Raw genomic sequence first — 17,910 nt, forward strand, 5'->3', positions numbered from 1 at the left:
TGAGCTAGGGTTTTACTTGAGAGAGATTTGATGAAAAATGGATGTAAAGTGCTTTGAAGAGGTTTAATTCACTGTTTAAGATAGATTAGGGGCTGGAAGAATGACCAAAGTACCCCATTTTTTAATAATTAGATGGATTGAAAAACGCACATTTTTCCGAACTAGGTGGCCACTACGACGCGTTACTATCGTGGTGGATCACTGAAATTGACAAATGGAAAATGGGCAGACTCCGCTATGCGGAGCCATCACGGTGCCCCTTTGGAATACCATTTTGGCATATGGCGCGACACATTATTATTACGCTGGACCTCTGAAAATTGACGAATAGTAAATTGACCCTCTCCGTGATGTGCCAATATCGCGGAGGGCCACTGGAAATTGATAATCGTCATTTAAACCCTCTATGCGACGCACTAGTGACCAAAATGACAGTATTTTACGACTGAAAATTAAAATATCCATAACTCCTTCACCGAGTGTCGGATTTAGGAGAATTTGGTATCAACGGAAAGCTTATTCAACTTCCCACGTAATGAGAATTCTAAATCTGAAGAATTCCACATGAAATAAATAGTATTCAGTTTGTAAGATATCCCTTAACATTCTAGGGACAAATTTAAGCTAAGAAGGTATGGGGTATTACAATATCTCTCCCATGGAAACATTCGTCCTCGAATATTGCTAGTTAGACTAAGAATACTGAGGAAATTTGAGACTATAAGCTATCATGCACAATTGAAATAAACTAAGAAACTAAATCTAAATCATTCTAAGCTTCTGAGTAATTCTGTGAGTGCATGAACTTACGTGAGGACAACTATATAGTTGAATATATGAATAGAAAAGAACTATATCAAAGGAGAGTATTACCTTCGGCTAAATCTGAGTTTGCAGAGAAGAGGTGAGGGTACTTGGCTCGCATATCTGCTTCTGCTTCCCAAGTAACACCCTTAACAGACTGATTCCGCCAAAGAACTTTGACCAAGGAAAATTCTTTATTCCTCAGTCTACGGACTTGATGATCTAAAATCTCAACTGAAATATTTTTGTAATAAAGGCTGTTCTGAATATCTAAGCTTCGTAAAGGAACTACAACGGTGGAGTCACCGATGCACTTCTTAAGCATAGAGACGTGGAATACAAGATGACGGCTGATAAGTCTACCGACAAATCAAGCTCATAAGCTACTTTCCAACATGACTCACAATTCTATAAGGGCCAGTATATCGGGGACTAAGTTTCCCCTTCTTTCCAAATCTCTTCACCCCTTTCATGGGTGAAATCTTCAGGTATACTGAATCACCAACCTCAAACTCAAGGTCCCTTCATCTTACATCTGCATAGGATTTCTGACAACTCTGAGCTATTTTCAATCTTTCTCTAATCAACTTAACTTTCTCCATAGCTTCAAACACTGCATCAGTCCCAATCAAAGCGGCCTCACCCACTTCAAACCAATCTATGGGTGATCTATATCTTCTCCCATAAAGAGCCTCAAACGAGGCCATCTGTATGCTAGAATGGTAACTGTTATTATAAGCAAACTCAATCAACGACAAATGCTCATCCCAACTACCTTTGAAATCAAGAGAACATGCTCTCAATATATCATCTAGAGTCTGAATGGTCCTCTCTGCCTGACCATCTGTCTGAGGGTGAAAAGCTAAACTAAGATGAACTTGGGTACCAAGACCCTTTTGAAAAGCTCTCCAAAACTGAGAAGTGAACTGAGTACCCCTACCTGAGATGATAGACAAGTAAACTTCATACAATCTGACTAACTTTTGGATATATAACTTAGCATAATCCTCAGCTGTATGGGACGTATGAACCGGCAAGAAATGCGCTAACTTAGTCAATTTGTCTATGATAACCCAAACTGAATCATGATGACGACGCGAATGGGGTAAACTAGTCACAAAGTCCATATTCACCTCTTCCCACTTCCAAGTGGGGATGCCAAACTCTTGCAACATACTACTAGGTCTTTGGTGCTCTAGCTTAACCTGTTGACAAGTTGCACACTTAGCTACGCCGCCGCTATATCCCTCTTTATGCCACTCCACCAATAGATTTCTCGCAAGTCACGGTACATCTTGGTTGCACCTAGATAAATAGAATAACACACACCATGCGCTTCATCCATAATCCGCTGTCTCAACCCATCAACATGGCACATACAATCTACTTTGGTATCTCAACATGCCATCTCCCCCTTGGGAGAAAACCTCTGCTTTTTGGTCTTTAAACGACTCCTTTAGTTTGACCAAACTAGAATTCATATCTTGCTTCTCCTTCACCTCCGAAACTAGGGAAGATTCGGAACTACTCTGAACCCATACATTCCCTTCAGCTGAATCAACCAACCTAATGCCCAATCTAGCCAAATGATGAACTTCTCGAGCTAACTCTTTCTTATCATTCTCCACATGAGCAACACTACCTATAGACAATCTATTAAGGGCGCCTGCCACTATATTGGCCTTGCCCAAATGATACAACACGCTCATATCATAATCCTTTAACAATTCTAACCATCTCCTCTGATGAAGATTCAACTTCCTCTAGGTAAACACATACTGAAAACTTTTATGGATCATGAACACATCGACATGTACACCATACAAATTGTGTCTCTTGATTTTTGACGCAAACACCTCAACAACTAATTCAAGATCATAGGTTGGGTAATTCTTTTCATGAAGCTTAAGCTATCTAGAGGCATAGAATATGACCTTACCTCTCTCCATCATCACACAACCCAAACCAACTCTAGAGGCATCACAATATACCACAAAACCTTCTATACCATCAGGTAATACTAGGACTAGGGCTGTAGTGAGTCGAGTCTTCAACTCCTTAAAACTCTTCTCACAGAAATCTGACCACTGGAACTTAACTTTATTTTGGATCAATCTAGACATACGGGATGCAATAGGCGATAAACCCTCAACAATACATCTGTAATAACCAGCTAGACCTAAGAAACTTCTAATGTCTGACGAAGAGATAGGTCTAGGTCAATTTCTTACGATTTCTGTCTTTTGGGGATCAACTCTAATGCCATTGGCGAAAACAATATGACCGATAAATGCTACTGATCTTAGCCAGAATTCACACTTGCTGAATTTGGTGAATAATGGATGATCTCACTACAACAAAATTGATATATAGCTACGAAATTATTAGCTACTAGATGAAATTCATCACTAATTCTTTACCTTTTATGACGAAAATTATATTTCGTATCTTAATACATGAAGCACATACTTTTAGTGAAGAAACGTAAAATTTCGTAGCAAAGTTTTGTCCTCTAAAATTTCCCTCCAAAAAATATTTTGACGCCATTTTATTGAGTATCATTAGTGATGAATTTTAAATTTTCAGTGACACCCTTTTTTATCACCAATAATGGATCCAATTTGTGACAAACTATTTTTTGTCTCAAATTAGTTATAATTTTAGACACAAAAAAAAATTCGTCATAAAAAATAAGTTATCGCAATAACGACAAATTAGAATTCGTAGTTAAATATTGTAAGTTTTAGCTACAAAATTTGATATTTAATTGTGACCTCAATTTTGTCACAACTACTATAAGCAATCAGTGACGCTCATTTTATTGTCGCTAATAATGGATCCAATTCGTGACAAACTATTTTTGTCTTGAATTAGTTAAAATTTTAGACACAAAAAAAACCGTCATAAAAAATAACTTATCGCAATAGCGACAAATTAGTGTTCGTAGTAAATATTGTAAGTTTTAGCTACAAAATTTGATATTTAATTGTAACCTCAATTTTTGTCACAAATACTATAAACAATCAGTGACGCTCATTTTATTGTCTCTAATAATGGATCCAATTCGTGACAAACTATTTTTTGTCTTGAATTAGTTATAATTTTAGACACAAAAAAAAATTCATCATAAAAAATAAGTTGTTGCAATAGCGACAAATTAGAGTTCGTAGTTAAATATTGTAAGTTTTAGATACAAAATTTGATATTGAATTGTGACCTCAATTTTTGTCACTAATACTATAAACAATAAGTGACACTCATTTTATTGTCTCTAATTAATCTATGATTCAGTGACAATATAATTTTGTCACAAAATATGCCATCGTTAAGTAGTGATGATTTAGAATTTGTAGCTGAATAATTTAGTTATTTCTTTCTATGAAATTTTTTTGTAGCTAAATATAGCTTGACCTATGGCGACAGTTATTTTATGACTTATTGAGACGTCTATTTTCATCTACTGCAACGGTTGCTAACCGTTGCAATAGAAGTTATTGCAATGACATTAAACCGTTGCAAGCATCTATTGCGACGCTTTTGTTATTCTGTTGTAACACTTTTTGAATACCTATTACAACTATTTCATTACTTATTGGGACACCTATTTTCACCTATTACAACGATTACTAACCGTTGCAATAGATTCTATTGCAACAACGTTAAACCGTTGCAATAGATCTATTGCAACGAGATTAAACCATTGCAATAACATCAATTGTGACGCTTTTGTTATTCTGTTGCAATGTTTTTTACTACCTATTGCAATGGTTTATTGATTTATTACAACAATTATTGCCACATGTTAATAAATTAAAATAATTTATATAAATAGTCACTCGTATTAATGTAAATTTTTATTTACATACATAATACTATAACACAATATACATACATCACAAAACAAAATCATTCATTAATAATCTCATAATTCAAAATATACAACAAGCTAGTAATTTAAACCCCAAAGCAAAATGTAATCAAGTCCAAATGATTAGTTAAGTTTTTAGATACTAGCAAGTTCGAGTCGCGATAAGGTTTAAAAAAGTCAACACAACACTATTGATATTAGAACATTTATCCACAACCCAAAAATCTGCTCAAGTAAGGTCAATGTCCATCACTTTCTTCATCTCTTTCTTTATTTTGGTCACCTATAAAAAGAGAACAAAATAATATAAATTAGCACTTAAAATGACGACATAAAAAGATTAAAATCACCAAGACTGTGAAATATCAAAGTGGGCTTGTAGCAGTAACATGGGTAAATCCCATCCAACACCAAAAAGAGCAGGGTGATGGAGAGATGGCAAATTAGCAACGTCGACACAGACATGCTTAGCTCAATTTTCCTTGGATTGCAAGTCAAAACATTTATCGTTTTCTCTTGGTAATAAAAAGAACAGTATGATATGGAAAATCATATTGTTTTTTATTCTCCAATTTGGTAATGCAAGAAGTTAATAGCAGGAGCAGTAATGTCAAATGTGTTGAATTCTCATTAATGTCTTCCGTCTTTTCCATCTGCACAAACCAATGGAAGTTTCGTTTGATATTTTAGCTGAAATACATGCAGCTCTAAGCACTTGACCTTCTACAACATGATATATATCTTTTAATACTCACCTGGAGTAATGCCTGTCTTGCTGCTTCTCTATCGCGCTCTCTCCTCCTCTTAGCCTCAGCTGCAACTTCCACTTCTGCACGTCTTTGAGCCTCTTCAGCAGCTTTGTCTCCGGCTTACAGCTTAGCTTTCGCTGATCACAGAAATTAAATTTATCAGGTTTCTAATTCACATGCAAAAAAAAAAGAAATTGCTTGCATGTTTATATTGGGTACCTTTCCTCCTCTGCATCTCAAGTTGTTCCCTTTCACGATGAAGTTTCTCCGGATCACCATTCTCGACCTTTATAGTAAAATTACAGGATTGAATAACACACGGGTCAAAATAAATGGAATATAAGTAGCACGCCTATAATAAGCAAAGCATGCTCACCTCAACAAGTGTCTTCTCTCGAACTTATAAAATTGTATCCGCAAATCTGTTCTTCAGGACAACAACAATATAAAACTTTCCAGGGGAGAGCCTCCTCTCACTAAGTTCACTCTCCCCTAAAATGTTAAAAATACAACTGATTAACCCACAAATTAATAGAGGCAAGAGGAGAAAAACCATCTTGATATGCTTCTGACTCAATAGAGAGTGGCATTTGCCTAGAACTTTGCTCCAGCTGGTCTGTGCCACTGATAGACTCTGGAGATTCAGTTACTGGTGATTACTTTGATACAGTGAAGTTTCTGAAATTCAAAGATAGGTTTTCATATAAGTCAGTGTCCATTAGGTCAATCGGTTACAAGGTTCAGCCAACTCTAGATGATCTTGAGAAATTTTGCGGATCTAAGGGTGATGACAATGAGCATGTAGAAAGATTATCTTTTTCCACATTGCCCGTGAAAAATCAGAGGAAGAAACACTTCAAGGAAGGAGATCGAGTTGTTGTTCTGAACGGAGAACTAAAAGCAAATTTTTTTACCTCAAATCAGAGAACAGATCACTACAAAAAAATTGAAGTGAGTTCCGAACATTCACATTATTGTAGTAAACTTTGGCCATAAATCAACCTCAAAAGTTACATGAGAAGGTGAAGATTATATAAAGACCAAATAGGGTGACGAAATCCCATGCATTGGATCGACGTGGGACTCTTAGCACCTCAAGCACAACACATTCTGGACATTTGGAGTGAATAACACAAGGGTCTATCATTGTTGTGTTGAATAATATAAGGGCCTATCATTGGATAACATAACAACAGGGAAAGGTTGGTATGGCTTTCATATCATGTTATAAAAATGGATCTTGGGCCTTGTTCAATCTCAAAACTCAACGCTAGCTCCAGAAACGAGCATCCTCCAAAATTAAGGAGACAACGACTACAATTTGAGACTTAATGGTAAACTATAATGGCTGTAACAGTGTTGCAATACACAACAAAGATTTTTCCAAGATATTTGAACTTGGTATGTTAAAGTTGTTTCTAGTGGTAAGGAAGGAGCAACTGGTACTATTACTTCAGTTAAAGGACATATAGTAACTGTATTGCCTGACAAATCTACCAACACATTTGATGTGTTGGCTGATCATGTCGAGGAAAACTGTGAGGTTGCATATTGTAAAGAACCACCAATATCAAATTTTAGATAATAATAATATTTTAGTATAATAAGAATTTGGTTTATTGGTTTATTGGTTCATGTCAAAGGATATAATAAGAATAATGTTAAAGAAGAAAAGAAACGAGTCATGTCTAACTCAAGTTTTAGTATATCCAGTTTGTGTCCTCTATTGCACGACACTCTTGTACGTAAGAATAATTAAAAGGAAGGTGCACGGATCAGTCGAACTATAGTTTTAGTACATCCAGTTCATTCAATTTCTTTTCAGATGCACTCAAGTTCAGAATGTTGTCAATAGTTAGTTTAAATATTGCATGTTCTATACTCTCTACCCCTAATTTGATTCAACGAAAAGGAGAAAATACAAGCATTAACTAGAGTAACGGGAAGGCGTCTATGCCACAGTTATTCGCAACTGCATACCATCAATGTAGATGGAATTATAGAGACAAGGAAGATATTTATAATGTAGATTCTAAATTTGATGGGCATGATATCCCCTAAGATGTTTGATGGATTGATATTGAGCACACAGATGGGAAGAAGTACTTTACCTGGACAGGATATTGTTTCCTAACCCAGAAGTAAAGCAGAAGAAGTTAGCTGCAAAGGGGAAAAGAGAGACATGGGATCAGTTTTTGTGTTACCAGTGCTATTCTACCACAGTGAAGAAAATAAGAAAATGAAAAGAAGCCTACAAATAATGTTGTAAGTACAGTCTATAGGAATTATAGGCTGCAAGTCATCCGTTGGGTAATTAGAATAGAATGAAGAATACAAATTTGTGATACTAGGAGAAAACATGACACCATACTATCGAGTCCCAAACAACTACAAGTGCAAATGTGTTTTTAGTTAATATGTACTTTACTATTAAAAGTTGATTTCTTGAGTTTATCATTTGGACTGCAAGCATCCCACCAATAATGGTACATTCACAACTGCTTATGCCTATCACCGCTCAATTTAGTCAACGTACTAGGAAATACCTCCAACATCATTTGGATTTGGTGCTGGCATAGTTCCTCATAATAAACTGACTTGTTGGTATGGAAATTTGGAAAACTGGAAACTACGGAAATCTGGAATGGTTGTTGCAATAAAGAAGCTATGAAAATCTGGAACTGATATGGAAATTTGGAAACTATGGAACTATGAAAATCTGGAAACCTTTTCCTCTCTTCTTCTTTCTTTTATTTTTTGGTTTTAATAGGTAAGTATTATTGTTGTGCAAGAACCATCACTAGGAGAGTACAACCAAAAGAAAACATTCAGCATCACCAACTTTCAGAGTGTCAGTTGGTTGTGGAAGAGTACACACAGAAAGGACAACTTTCACCATAGAAATTGCAATTAAGTACGTGGTATATCAATTGAAGAAGGAACCAAGAGAAATCAAAAAGTAGAAATAAAGAAGATAAATTGGTTGATAAAGATTTTGAAGCTCCACACAGGAGGTGAATTACCTGGATGTGGAGGATAGTATCCCGACAGTATATGACATCAAATGTACAATCATGATATGTTTTCAAGGTACAATCAGCAACCTCAAATTCAACAGCACACTTAAGACCAATAGCATGCTTAAGAGCAAAATATATCATGTTGTTTCTTCTTAATGTAGCCAATGGATAAAGGAGCATCACTGTAAAAAAGACAGAAAAGGTTTATATTAAGGACGTACGATAGTTTTGAGATGGACTTTTCCCCATACAAGAAGGGATAGAAAACGATTTGACTTCAGGTCTATGTTGCTCAGACTCTTCAAAAATACCAATGGGTGTGTGTCGGATTCACAAAGCTAGTGTATTTTTAGAGAATCCGATATGGGTGCAACATCAAAATAAAGAGTCCGGCAACTTAACTTCTGGTTTCCACCAAAATAAGGTCAAGCCTAACATTTTAAATGAAACTCTGAAAATATCAAATTACCTGTTACCTCTGCATTGAACAACTTATGGAAGCTAGGGGTGAAGTAGAGACATGTGGCTGTGTGTATTGTCAAGTTTGTATTAAGTGAAAAGGGGAGATGTAATTGTTTTAAATGCTTCCGAAATTGAACTATATGGAAAAAGGATATCAGTTTACCTATCTTTCAACAATACAGACGTTCGGAAGTAAACCATCAACACTTTACTGTAAGATCGTAAATCAGTCAAATTACTTTTTAAAATCTGTCCTTTCCTTTCCTCCATGAGATTCAACGAGACCTCCCATGAAAGCCCTTTATCCTGAGTTGATATCCCTGATTGATCTGCTTTCTTACAACACAGAATTAAAAACTTTACTTGCTGCAAGATCCCAAGATGAACCAGTCAACAGACATTACCTTCACACTCACCAAGTGGCATTACTTAGAATTCCCCTCAATTACCTCTAATTTTTAGTTTACCATTGTTATCTGGGACATAAATTTGTGAATACGGCTTGCACAAATAGTTTGAAGACAGATAAAAGATATTTTGAAGAATCTGATTCATCCATAATACGGGAAGATGATAACACTTGGATTTGTTCACTGTGTCTTCATCAGATTATCAAAACATACAAGGATACATGGAAAACCAACAAGTATACCCACTTAAAAGTGACTTCCTTATTGTTACAGGTTTATCCAGGTATTTAGAGGCTCTTAAGGAAACCCATATAAACACACACTAGTCTCTCGCTAATGTGCTTGTAATTCCAATATGGATTTAAATAGGATAACTAAAATATCCTCGAAGCTGCTCATAGGCCTTCAATATGGAAGAATAAATGGTTTTGATATGTGAAAAGAGTCACCATACCAAGTAACTTGTTTCCCTGTCCTTGGCCACGACAGTGAGGAGAAACAACAATAGCAACAACCTCTCTGTATTTTTCTTTAAAGTAAGAAAAGAGAGTTGCACAAGCTATAATATGGCCCCATCTCTCCACAATAATGAATGAGGGCAGTGCTTTCACCAGCTCGAATAAGTTAAACAATGAAAGATTATGGTTAAAAAACATAAGCCAACAAAGATATAACAGAAGCTGACAAAGATATAACAATGAGGGCAGTGCTTTCACCGGAGCATCAGAGATTGTTTCAGGCTTTAATCCAATATCATCCACCGGAGCATCCTATTTCAGATTAAAAAGAGAACAAAATCAATACCATCTTTAGATAATTCCTCAAGTTTCAACAGAAACACTAAAATGCAAAAGAAACCTTGGATTCAGCATTTTCCTCCCTTTTGAGGGAGTCCCTGCAACAGCTCTTCCATTCTGGAAGTTAATCCACCGGACAAACTGCACCAGGAGCAGCATAGTAAACCACGAAACATAAAGTACACAAAAGGAAAAGTAAGCTAATAAAAATTGAAAGTTTGGCATCTACCTGTTAGATGATATGAGGAGCTTTCCATTTCGATATTCTAGATCCGTGTTGTTCATTAAATTATTTGTATTCCCGACCAAAACTTAAAGAATTTGTTACACTCATGATTCCTATACCTATTATGCTTGCAAAAAGAATGAAGATCGTTAGAAAATCAAATCAGCACCGTACAGTCAGCCAACTGCATCCCGTGCTGAAGCTGCAAAGTAGCCAAATGGCCTTGCCATGTTTCTCCAGGTCCTCCAGCCACTTGAAAGGCCAGCACCAGAATCATGATGGCCAGTTCTATCTTTCTTTTTCTCTTTATCCTTTTCTTTACTTTCGATCTTTATGACGGTGTTTGAGCTTCTTATGTTTTTTGTCTTTATCCTTGTGCTTCTTATGCTTCTTCTCCTTGGCTTTCGACTCACTTTTAGACTTTCCAGCTACAATGAGGACCCCTTTTTCATACTATGAAATACCAAAAAGACCTATAGATCAATAATTACTAAAACAAGAAAACAGGCATTATAGAAAATGACATGGTTTGAGAAAAAATCCAGTTTCAAGCCTCCAGTTTCAGAGATTAGAAAGGAATAAAAGGGTGACTGAAAGAGTTGAATCAGATATACATATATAACTCAAGCTTTAGACAATAGATTCTTACAGGAGGCTGATCAATTGGAGCTGTTTCACATAGTCAAAAAGCTTCTCTAAGAGCATCCAAGTCAAATGGTTGAATGCATAAATTTGTCTCTTTTAAAGACGACGCATGCAGATCCAACTGCATCCCTTTCCCTTTCCTAATCTCTGTGTCTCCCACCACATTGTGAAGGTAGTGTGTATTGAAAATTGACAATGGAAGTGGCTTCTTGCAGAAGAGCTCGTGATGAGGCAATATCTTGAAGTAAGAAATAAGATCCACAACACCTGTAACTTCTCTTGGCCCTAATAATGTATTTGGACCAATCAATCATAGTAAGCCCAACGATGTCTTGATTAAAATGAATATATTTCAAGGAGAAGAAGATCAGAGCATCAACAACAACATACCCAGTGCCCGCAAGGATTAAAAATTTTTGCTAAGCATTTGTAAGCATTACCAGTAGCAAGGATTTTCTTCAAATCCTTATCAGCAGGGCTGGTGTTGCCACCCAAAACGGCCAATAAGTAAGCAGCGATGACCTTAGAGAGATGATCAAAAAATATAGAGGTAGCACAAATTGCAGAATTTCCCAATGCCTCAAAGGTACTTGCAGGAAGTATTTGGAGACAAACAAACTTTAGGGTTCTCCTCTTGAAATGCCAGCAATTGTAGGATTTCCGACTAGCAATATGATAATGCACCATGAAATTGAGCTATTCAAAGCTCCATCTCATATCAAGGTTCTAATACCAACACCAAAAGCCCAATGACACAGCATATGTATAATGAAAAATGCCATGACATCTTTTAAAATATCAAAATGGTTAGAAATATAACAAAGTTGGACATTTGAAACATGTAGTACTATAATTTCAACAGTTTTCCATGAAAAATCTAAGTTCAAACAAAATCTGTAGGTAGACAAAAACCTTTTAAATTACGTTTAAGGGGAACAACTGAAAAAAAGGGATACATCATAAGCCGAATTCACCGAATTCTTCAAATAAAAAAGACTGAACCCCATGTCCTGAAAAAGAAATTCGAGAAAAACATATAAGCACCCCCACCAGAAGGTACTGAAGCCAACTTTTTTCCGCCAACAGCAATCAGCTCAGTGATATCTTTGCCCTTATCTTCAGAGAGTAGTAGTTGAATCCTATCATCTTTAACCTCAGCTCCAACTGCAGCAAGCATTCAAATTTTAATTCTAAACGAACCATTATAACTAGTAGATGTGTATGACAAATAAGAATAAAAATCCAGAATAGTTTACAATGGAAATTCACTGTAATAACATATCACCAGTTATAAAACATTAGGAGAGAAAATAGACCTTTGTCTCACTCTCACACTTTGAACCAATTTTGCAACATCTGCGAGGGAGCAGAAAATTAAACAAATCAAACGTAATGGAAAAAGTTAATTAATTTGTAATGTGAAAGATCATAATTGATGATAGGAAACTGCAAGCTAGGCAACCAGTCACATATACATTAAAAGAAAATGGCAAACAAGTAAGCAATGATAACCTTACTTATTATGAGGTTACATCACAAGTCAATGTCGTCGTTGTCATATGTGCTATCAGCTTCATTGTTAGTATTACTATTATTACCTTTATTCTCCTCATGGTCACTGATGTACTCAACCATAGTGTCATCCTCTTGGTCAGAATCTTCTCCATTATAATCAACTTCAACTTCATATTCTGTTTGAGCCTCCAATTCAATTATGTTTGCATCTATGGTAATCGAATCAACATCATCTCTATGTAGGTGACTCCATATATCAACTGTATCATTAACAATTGATTTACTTTCAAGTGATGTATCCTGATACACTTTAGCATTTGTAACAGGCAACTCATCATTTTCTACATCTGAGTTTTCCTTTTCTGGCACATCATATATATGCCTAGATTGAAATTTGAGCACAATTCGCCAAAGTTTCCCCTAGTTTTGGGTCATCAATATAAAATACTTGCTTTTCTTGAGTAGCTAGTAGAAAGGGATCGTGTTCATACCAAAATCTTTTAACACAGATGCTCATAAAATTCTTATCTTCTTGCATCCCTGTTTTCTTGCGAAGATCAAACCACTTGCATTTGAAAAGAAAAAAGTCGATTTTCTTCAACATACTGTAACTTAAGGATGTTAGTTATGATACCATAAAAATCAATCTCCATTTTCATGAAGGCCTCTAACAACTATACCACAATTTTGACTTTTACGTAATTCATCGCGTTGTTGAATATGGTACCTAACACTATTTATAATACAACCAGTACGTTTTGTTCCATGCACATCAGGACCTATAGCGAAAGGATATACTTTCATGATAGACCTTGACTTCTCCTTATTAAATAACTGCATAATCTATTACGAAAAGTTATTGCTTTCAATTAGTAAAGAATAAAAAGATAAAATTTAAGCACACAACATGATTATTATCTTAAAGTCACTTACTTTCCTTCTGAACCACGAAGGAAATAGTTCTTTGTATTTCTTTTCTATATCCACAACACCTTGCTTCAATAGCTCTTTTTTATGCTCTCTACATGTAACAAAGTAAGTTATCTAGAAACAACTAAAATAAAAAATATCAACATGTGTAAATATATATAAAAGAACTACTTACTCAAGAAAAGGTTCTGCTTCTTCGCAATTATTCAACACATACCACTGAGCCATGTCAAAATCTTTTTTTGGTATGACATCATAATCTCCATCTTTATATGGTCTAACACTTTTTGAAAATATATGTAAAATAGGCCCACCATTATTTCTAGATCCATCATCATTTCTATGCTTACAATTAAATCTAGTCTCAATGTCATCAAGATACATAGAGAAAAATGTCAAACATTCATCAATAATATAGCCTTCTGCAATAGAACCTTCAGGTCGTGCCTTGTTTTGTACATAACACTTAAGCTTGCACAAGAACCTCTTAATTTTGTACATCCAACGATATTATACTGGTCCACCATACATTGGTTCTCATGCTAAATGCATAGCCAAATATACCATAACATCGAAAAAAGTAGGTGGAAAAATCATCTCATGCTTACATAATATGACAACTATATCCCTTTCTAGTTGTTCCAAGTCATCTAATCTCAGTGTCTTACAACATAATCATCGAAAAAATTACTTAACTCAACCAATGCTGAAGAGAAATCTTTATTTTTAAATCGACGAATAGCAATAGACAACACTTGATGTAACAAACCATGATAGTCATGACTTTTGAGTCTAGTTATTTTACCATCATCCCCAGCTACACACACTGAGATATTTGAATCATAACCATCAGGAAATTTAACAGACTTTAACAATGCCCAAAATATCTTTTTCTCTTCTTTTGACATATTATAACAAGCACCAGGCATTGTATAATTAGAACCATTATGTTGCAACCATAATTCTTTTCTTATGTTCATATCTTTTAGATCTTGTCTTGCTTTATATGTATCTTTAGTTTTCCCCTCAATATTCAATAATATTCCCAAAATAGCCTCACAAATATTCTTTTCTATGTGCATGACATCTAAATTATTTCGCAACTTCAAGTTCTTCCAGTAGGGCAACTCAAATAGAATACTTCTCCTTATCTAATTCAACTCTTCAGGAAGACGTCTCTTTCTTTTATTATTTGAGTGTTTTCCTGGTCTATAAGTACTGAGTAAATCTAATTGTGGCAATACATCATCACTTGAGAGCTCTTTTGGCTTCATTCCTTTTTCTATCTTCCTATCAAATTTCTTGGTTCTTCTTCAAGAGTGACCTGATTCAACATACTGATGGTGATTCGTGTAAGAAATTTTACCTCTTACCCTTTGTGAAGATGCATCCTTATTGCAAGTAGGACATGCCATGTATCCCTTAGTGCTCCATCCAGATAAATTGCCTAATTTATCAAAAAAAAAATTATATGTTCAGCAATAGTTTATAACCTGAACATAAACATAACATATCCAAAAAAACAAGATTCTCTACAACAATGAATGAAAATTTAATTTTCTCATGTGTTGTCAATCAACTAAAAGAACACCTCTTTTTCATGTAAAAATACAATTAATAATTGCCCAACTTTTCTCTCTCCCTATTCATTTCTTATTAGAAGAGTTGTCTTCCAAAAATGAAAAATGAAAAATGAAAAAGAATTTCAGAGAGTAGTTGAAAGATACTAGTGATCCAAGTGATAAATGGGGTTATATAACAATACACTTAAACTTGGAAGGAAATTCTATCAAAACTGGAGAAAATAAAGCAAGCAGCATGAGAAGGACTTGATTGAGGACTCACTACTAGGGTAAGATCAATAATATTTCAAGAAAACACCTCGCACTTTTCCATCTTTCTTACTCATCGATAAAAAAGTTATGAAGAGAATTAGTCAAATACATAAAAATATATTTACAAAGTTTGACCTCTTCAAATCATCTTACAATACCACACAAATAGTTTAATACATAAATAATATAGATTATTGGACAACTAGGAAAGTAGGAAATTTAAAAATATACCATAAGCTGGGAAGTCATTTATGGTCCATAAAACAGCAACATGCATTTTGAAGCATTCCCCGGTGGATGCATCAAATGTCTCGAAACCATCACTCCATAACTCTTTCAACTCATCAACCAAAGAATGCAAATAAACATCAATATCCTTTCCTGGTGCTTGGGGATCAGGAATAAGTAATGACATCATCATAAATGGGTCCTTAAAATATTTCCATGGAGGAAGATTATAAGGAACACGAATGACAGGCCACATACTATATGATGTTCTCATGTTGCCATATGGATTAAAACCATCTATTGCAAGATCGAGTCTAATATTACGAGGTTATTGTGCAAACCATTGATGATTCTTGTCAAAATATTTCCATGCTTCAGAATCAGCCGGATGCCTTAATACGTTTGCCTCATTAAGACATTTCTCTTTATGCCACCTCATGTCTACACTTGTTTTACTAGACATAAATAATCTTTGAAGTCTCGGCTTTAATGGAAAATATCGCAGAACTTTTTGAGGAATCTTTTTATCCCTTTCATTGTCAATTTTTCACCTCGATGTACCACAATGTGGACACTCTTGTCTATCTTTATGTTCAGCCCAATACAACACAGTCATTTTTGCAAGCATGGATCGAAATGTATCCTAATTCTAAGCCCTGCAACATGTTTTTAGCATCATAATATGACTTAGAAAGTATCTCGTCAGTAGGCAATGCCTCTTTTAGCAACTCCAGCAACATATCAAATGATTTATTACTCCATTGATTGTATACTTTCAAGTGTAGCAACTTCACAAGAAATGAAAGCTTGGAGAATTTCTTACATCCAGGGTATAATTCACGTTCATCTTCTTTTAGCAATTTGTCAAACGTTGTAGATTCTTTCTCACTCATATTACTACACACATTTTTACCAGTATACTCCGAATAATTGGCAAAGGATCCTTCCGCGACCTCTTCTAACATAGTATGAATCCCATCATCCTTATCATGGGCTTCGTTTTCATCTTTACTGTAAATTGCTTCATTGTTATCTCTTATTTGTGATTGTTCTCCATGGTGTCTCCAGTGCACGTAACTTTTCATAATTCCTTCAAGCAATAAGTAGTCATGCACTATTTCTTGTGTTTGGAAAAACACATTTAAGCAATCTGTGCAAGGGTAACGAACTTTGGTATTTCAATCAAAGTGAGATCGAATAAACCGCATAAAAGATTGGACAACTTTGGTTCATGCATCCAACATTTATCCATGATCACCTGTATAAGCAAATAAATATCATAGGAATTTAATCCTTTATGGTAACTCTTTTTTTTTATATAATTTTCTAAAGAATGCTTAGATACGGTACCTACCCTACTCCGTTATTTTACATATTGAATTTTTCTCATCTTGCCCCGCTTAATTTAAGCCTTGTCAGTCCCTGCCTTCCTTATTTCTATCTCTACTTATTTCCATCTCTACTTATGACAAATTAATTCATAGATCATAACTTAGTATTTTGATATAAAGAATCAAATAGATAAAACTAGACAAAAGATCTGTTGCATAATAGTAAGTCATATATTTGTAAGGTTTAGCACATTTGAGAGTGACACAATACTGAATTTCCTAAAGTTTTGTGGTGCTTGGGCTATACAATTTTTGCCTTTTATTTTCGTAAATAGCAATTTTGTGCTTTTCAGCTCGTGTTAGTACTTGAACTACCCTTTTCAATTGCAACTGGACTGCTCACGTGACTTATTTACACCATATATTTCAAAACTTCCTTACCTAAATATAATATAATAAACCCCAAACTAAAAAGTTACAATATTGAACAAGATTAGAATAAACAAAAAGATAGAAAATTGAGGAAATTGAACTAAATTAACTCACCTAACTATAAAATCATAAACCCCAAACAAAAAAGTACCAATCTTGAGAAAATTTAGGATTAAAAAAAAAAAGAAACTAGAGACACCTAAATAGGGAATTCTTGAATCTTGATGGGTTAGCTTTGTTTATGAATATCCTAGCTTAGAAGCTAATGAATGAACACATGAGTCCGTCTAAGAGCAGAAAAATCGGATTAACACTTTTTTTTGTGGGTTTGCCTAGAATCTGATTATTTAACAAAACGGTACTATTTATACTCTAGTTTAATGTAGACTCTTCTACTGTACTGATAGTGTCGAATATTATGGGTTAAGATTAAAGATTAGATTACATAATTTGTCAAAATTTATAATTTTTGTTTTATCATTGTTTACCTAAAGATAAAATAAAATTATTTTTTTAACTGATAAAATTATTGTTATGTCAAATATTAAATATGGATTGTCTCGAAACCTATATCAACATGGAATAATAAGTATAGCAAATTGTCTCTTATATATGATTTTAATCAAAAATCAAATATTATTAATTAACATTAATTTCT

General features: G+C 34.7%; 1 protein-coding gene, 1 long non-coding RNA gene and 1 pseudogene across 3 annotated transcripts; all 3 read right to left on the reverse strand.

Moving 5' to 3' along the window:
• Positions 1-5,405: 5,405 nt before the first annotated feature.
• On the reverse strand, positions 5,406-5,933 carry LOC124897679. The gene is made up of 3 exons (XR_007054486.1): positions 5,798-5,933; positions 5,641-5,707; positions 5,406-5,558 (listed from the first exon to the last, which is right to left on the reverse strand). It is a non-coding gene; the product is annotated as an uncharacterized LOC124897679 (long non-coding RNA).
• A 4,412-nt stretch (positions 5,934-10,345) lies between these two features.
• Positions 10,346-11,668, reverse strand: LOC107868797 (annotated as a pseudogene).
• A 160-nt stretch (positions 11,669-11,828) lies between these two features.
• LOC107869617 lies at positions 11,829-15,258 on the reverse strand. 2 transcript variants are annotated; one of them, XM_016716119.2, is made up of 5 exons: positions 15,192-15,252; positions 14,793-14,873; positions 12,580-12,756; positions 12,298-12,337; positions 11,829-12,145 (listed from the first exon to the last, which is right to left on the reverse strand). In XM_016716119.2, the coding sequence occupies exons 1-5, from the start codon at positions 15,244-15,246 to the stop codon at positions 12,136-12,138; spliced, it is 363 nt and encodes a 120-aa protein (XP_016571605.1). In that variant the 5' UTR covers positions 15,247-15,252; the 3' UTR covers positions 11,829-12,135. The 2 variants fall into 2 exon arrangements, 1 of the variants encoding a protein (XP_016571605.1); XR_007054487.1 differs by lacking the exon at positions 12,580-12,756 and having other exon boundaries at positions 15,192-15,258.
• Between the last annotated feature and the right edge of the window lie 2,652 nt (positions 15,259-17,910).

Source organism: Capsicum annuum, chromosome 4, assembly GCF_002878395.1.
Source record: "Capsicum annuum cultivar UCD-10X-F1 chromosome 4, UCD10Xv1.1, whole genome shotgun sequence".
Lineage (NCBI taxonomy): Eukaryota > Viridiplantae > Streptophyta > Magnoliopsida > Solanales > Solanaceae > Capsicum > Capsicum annuum.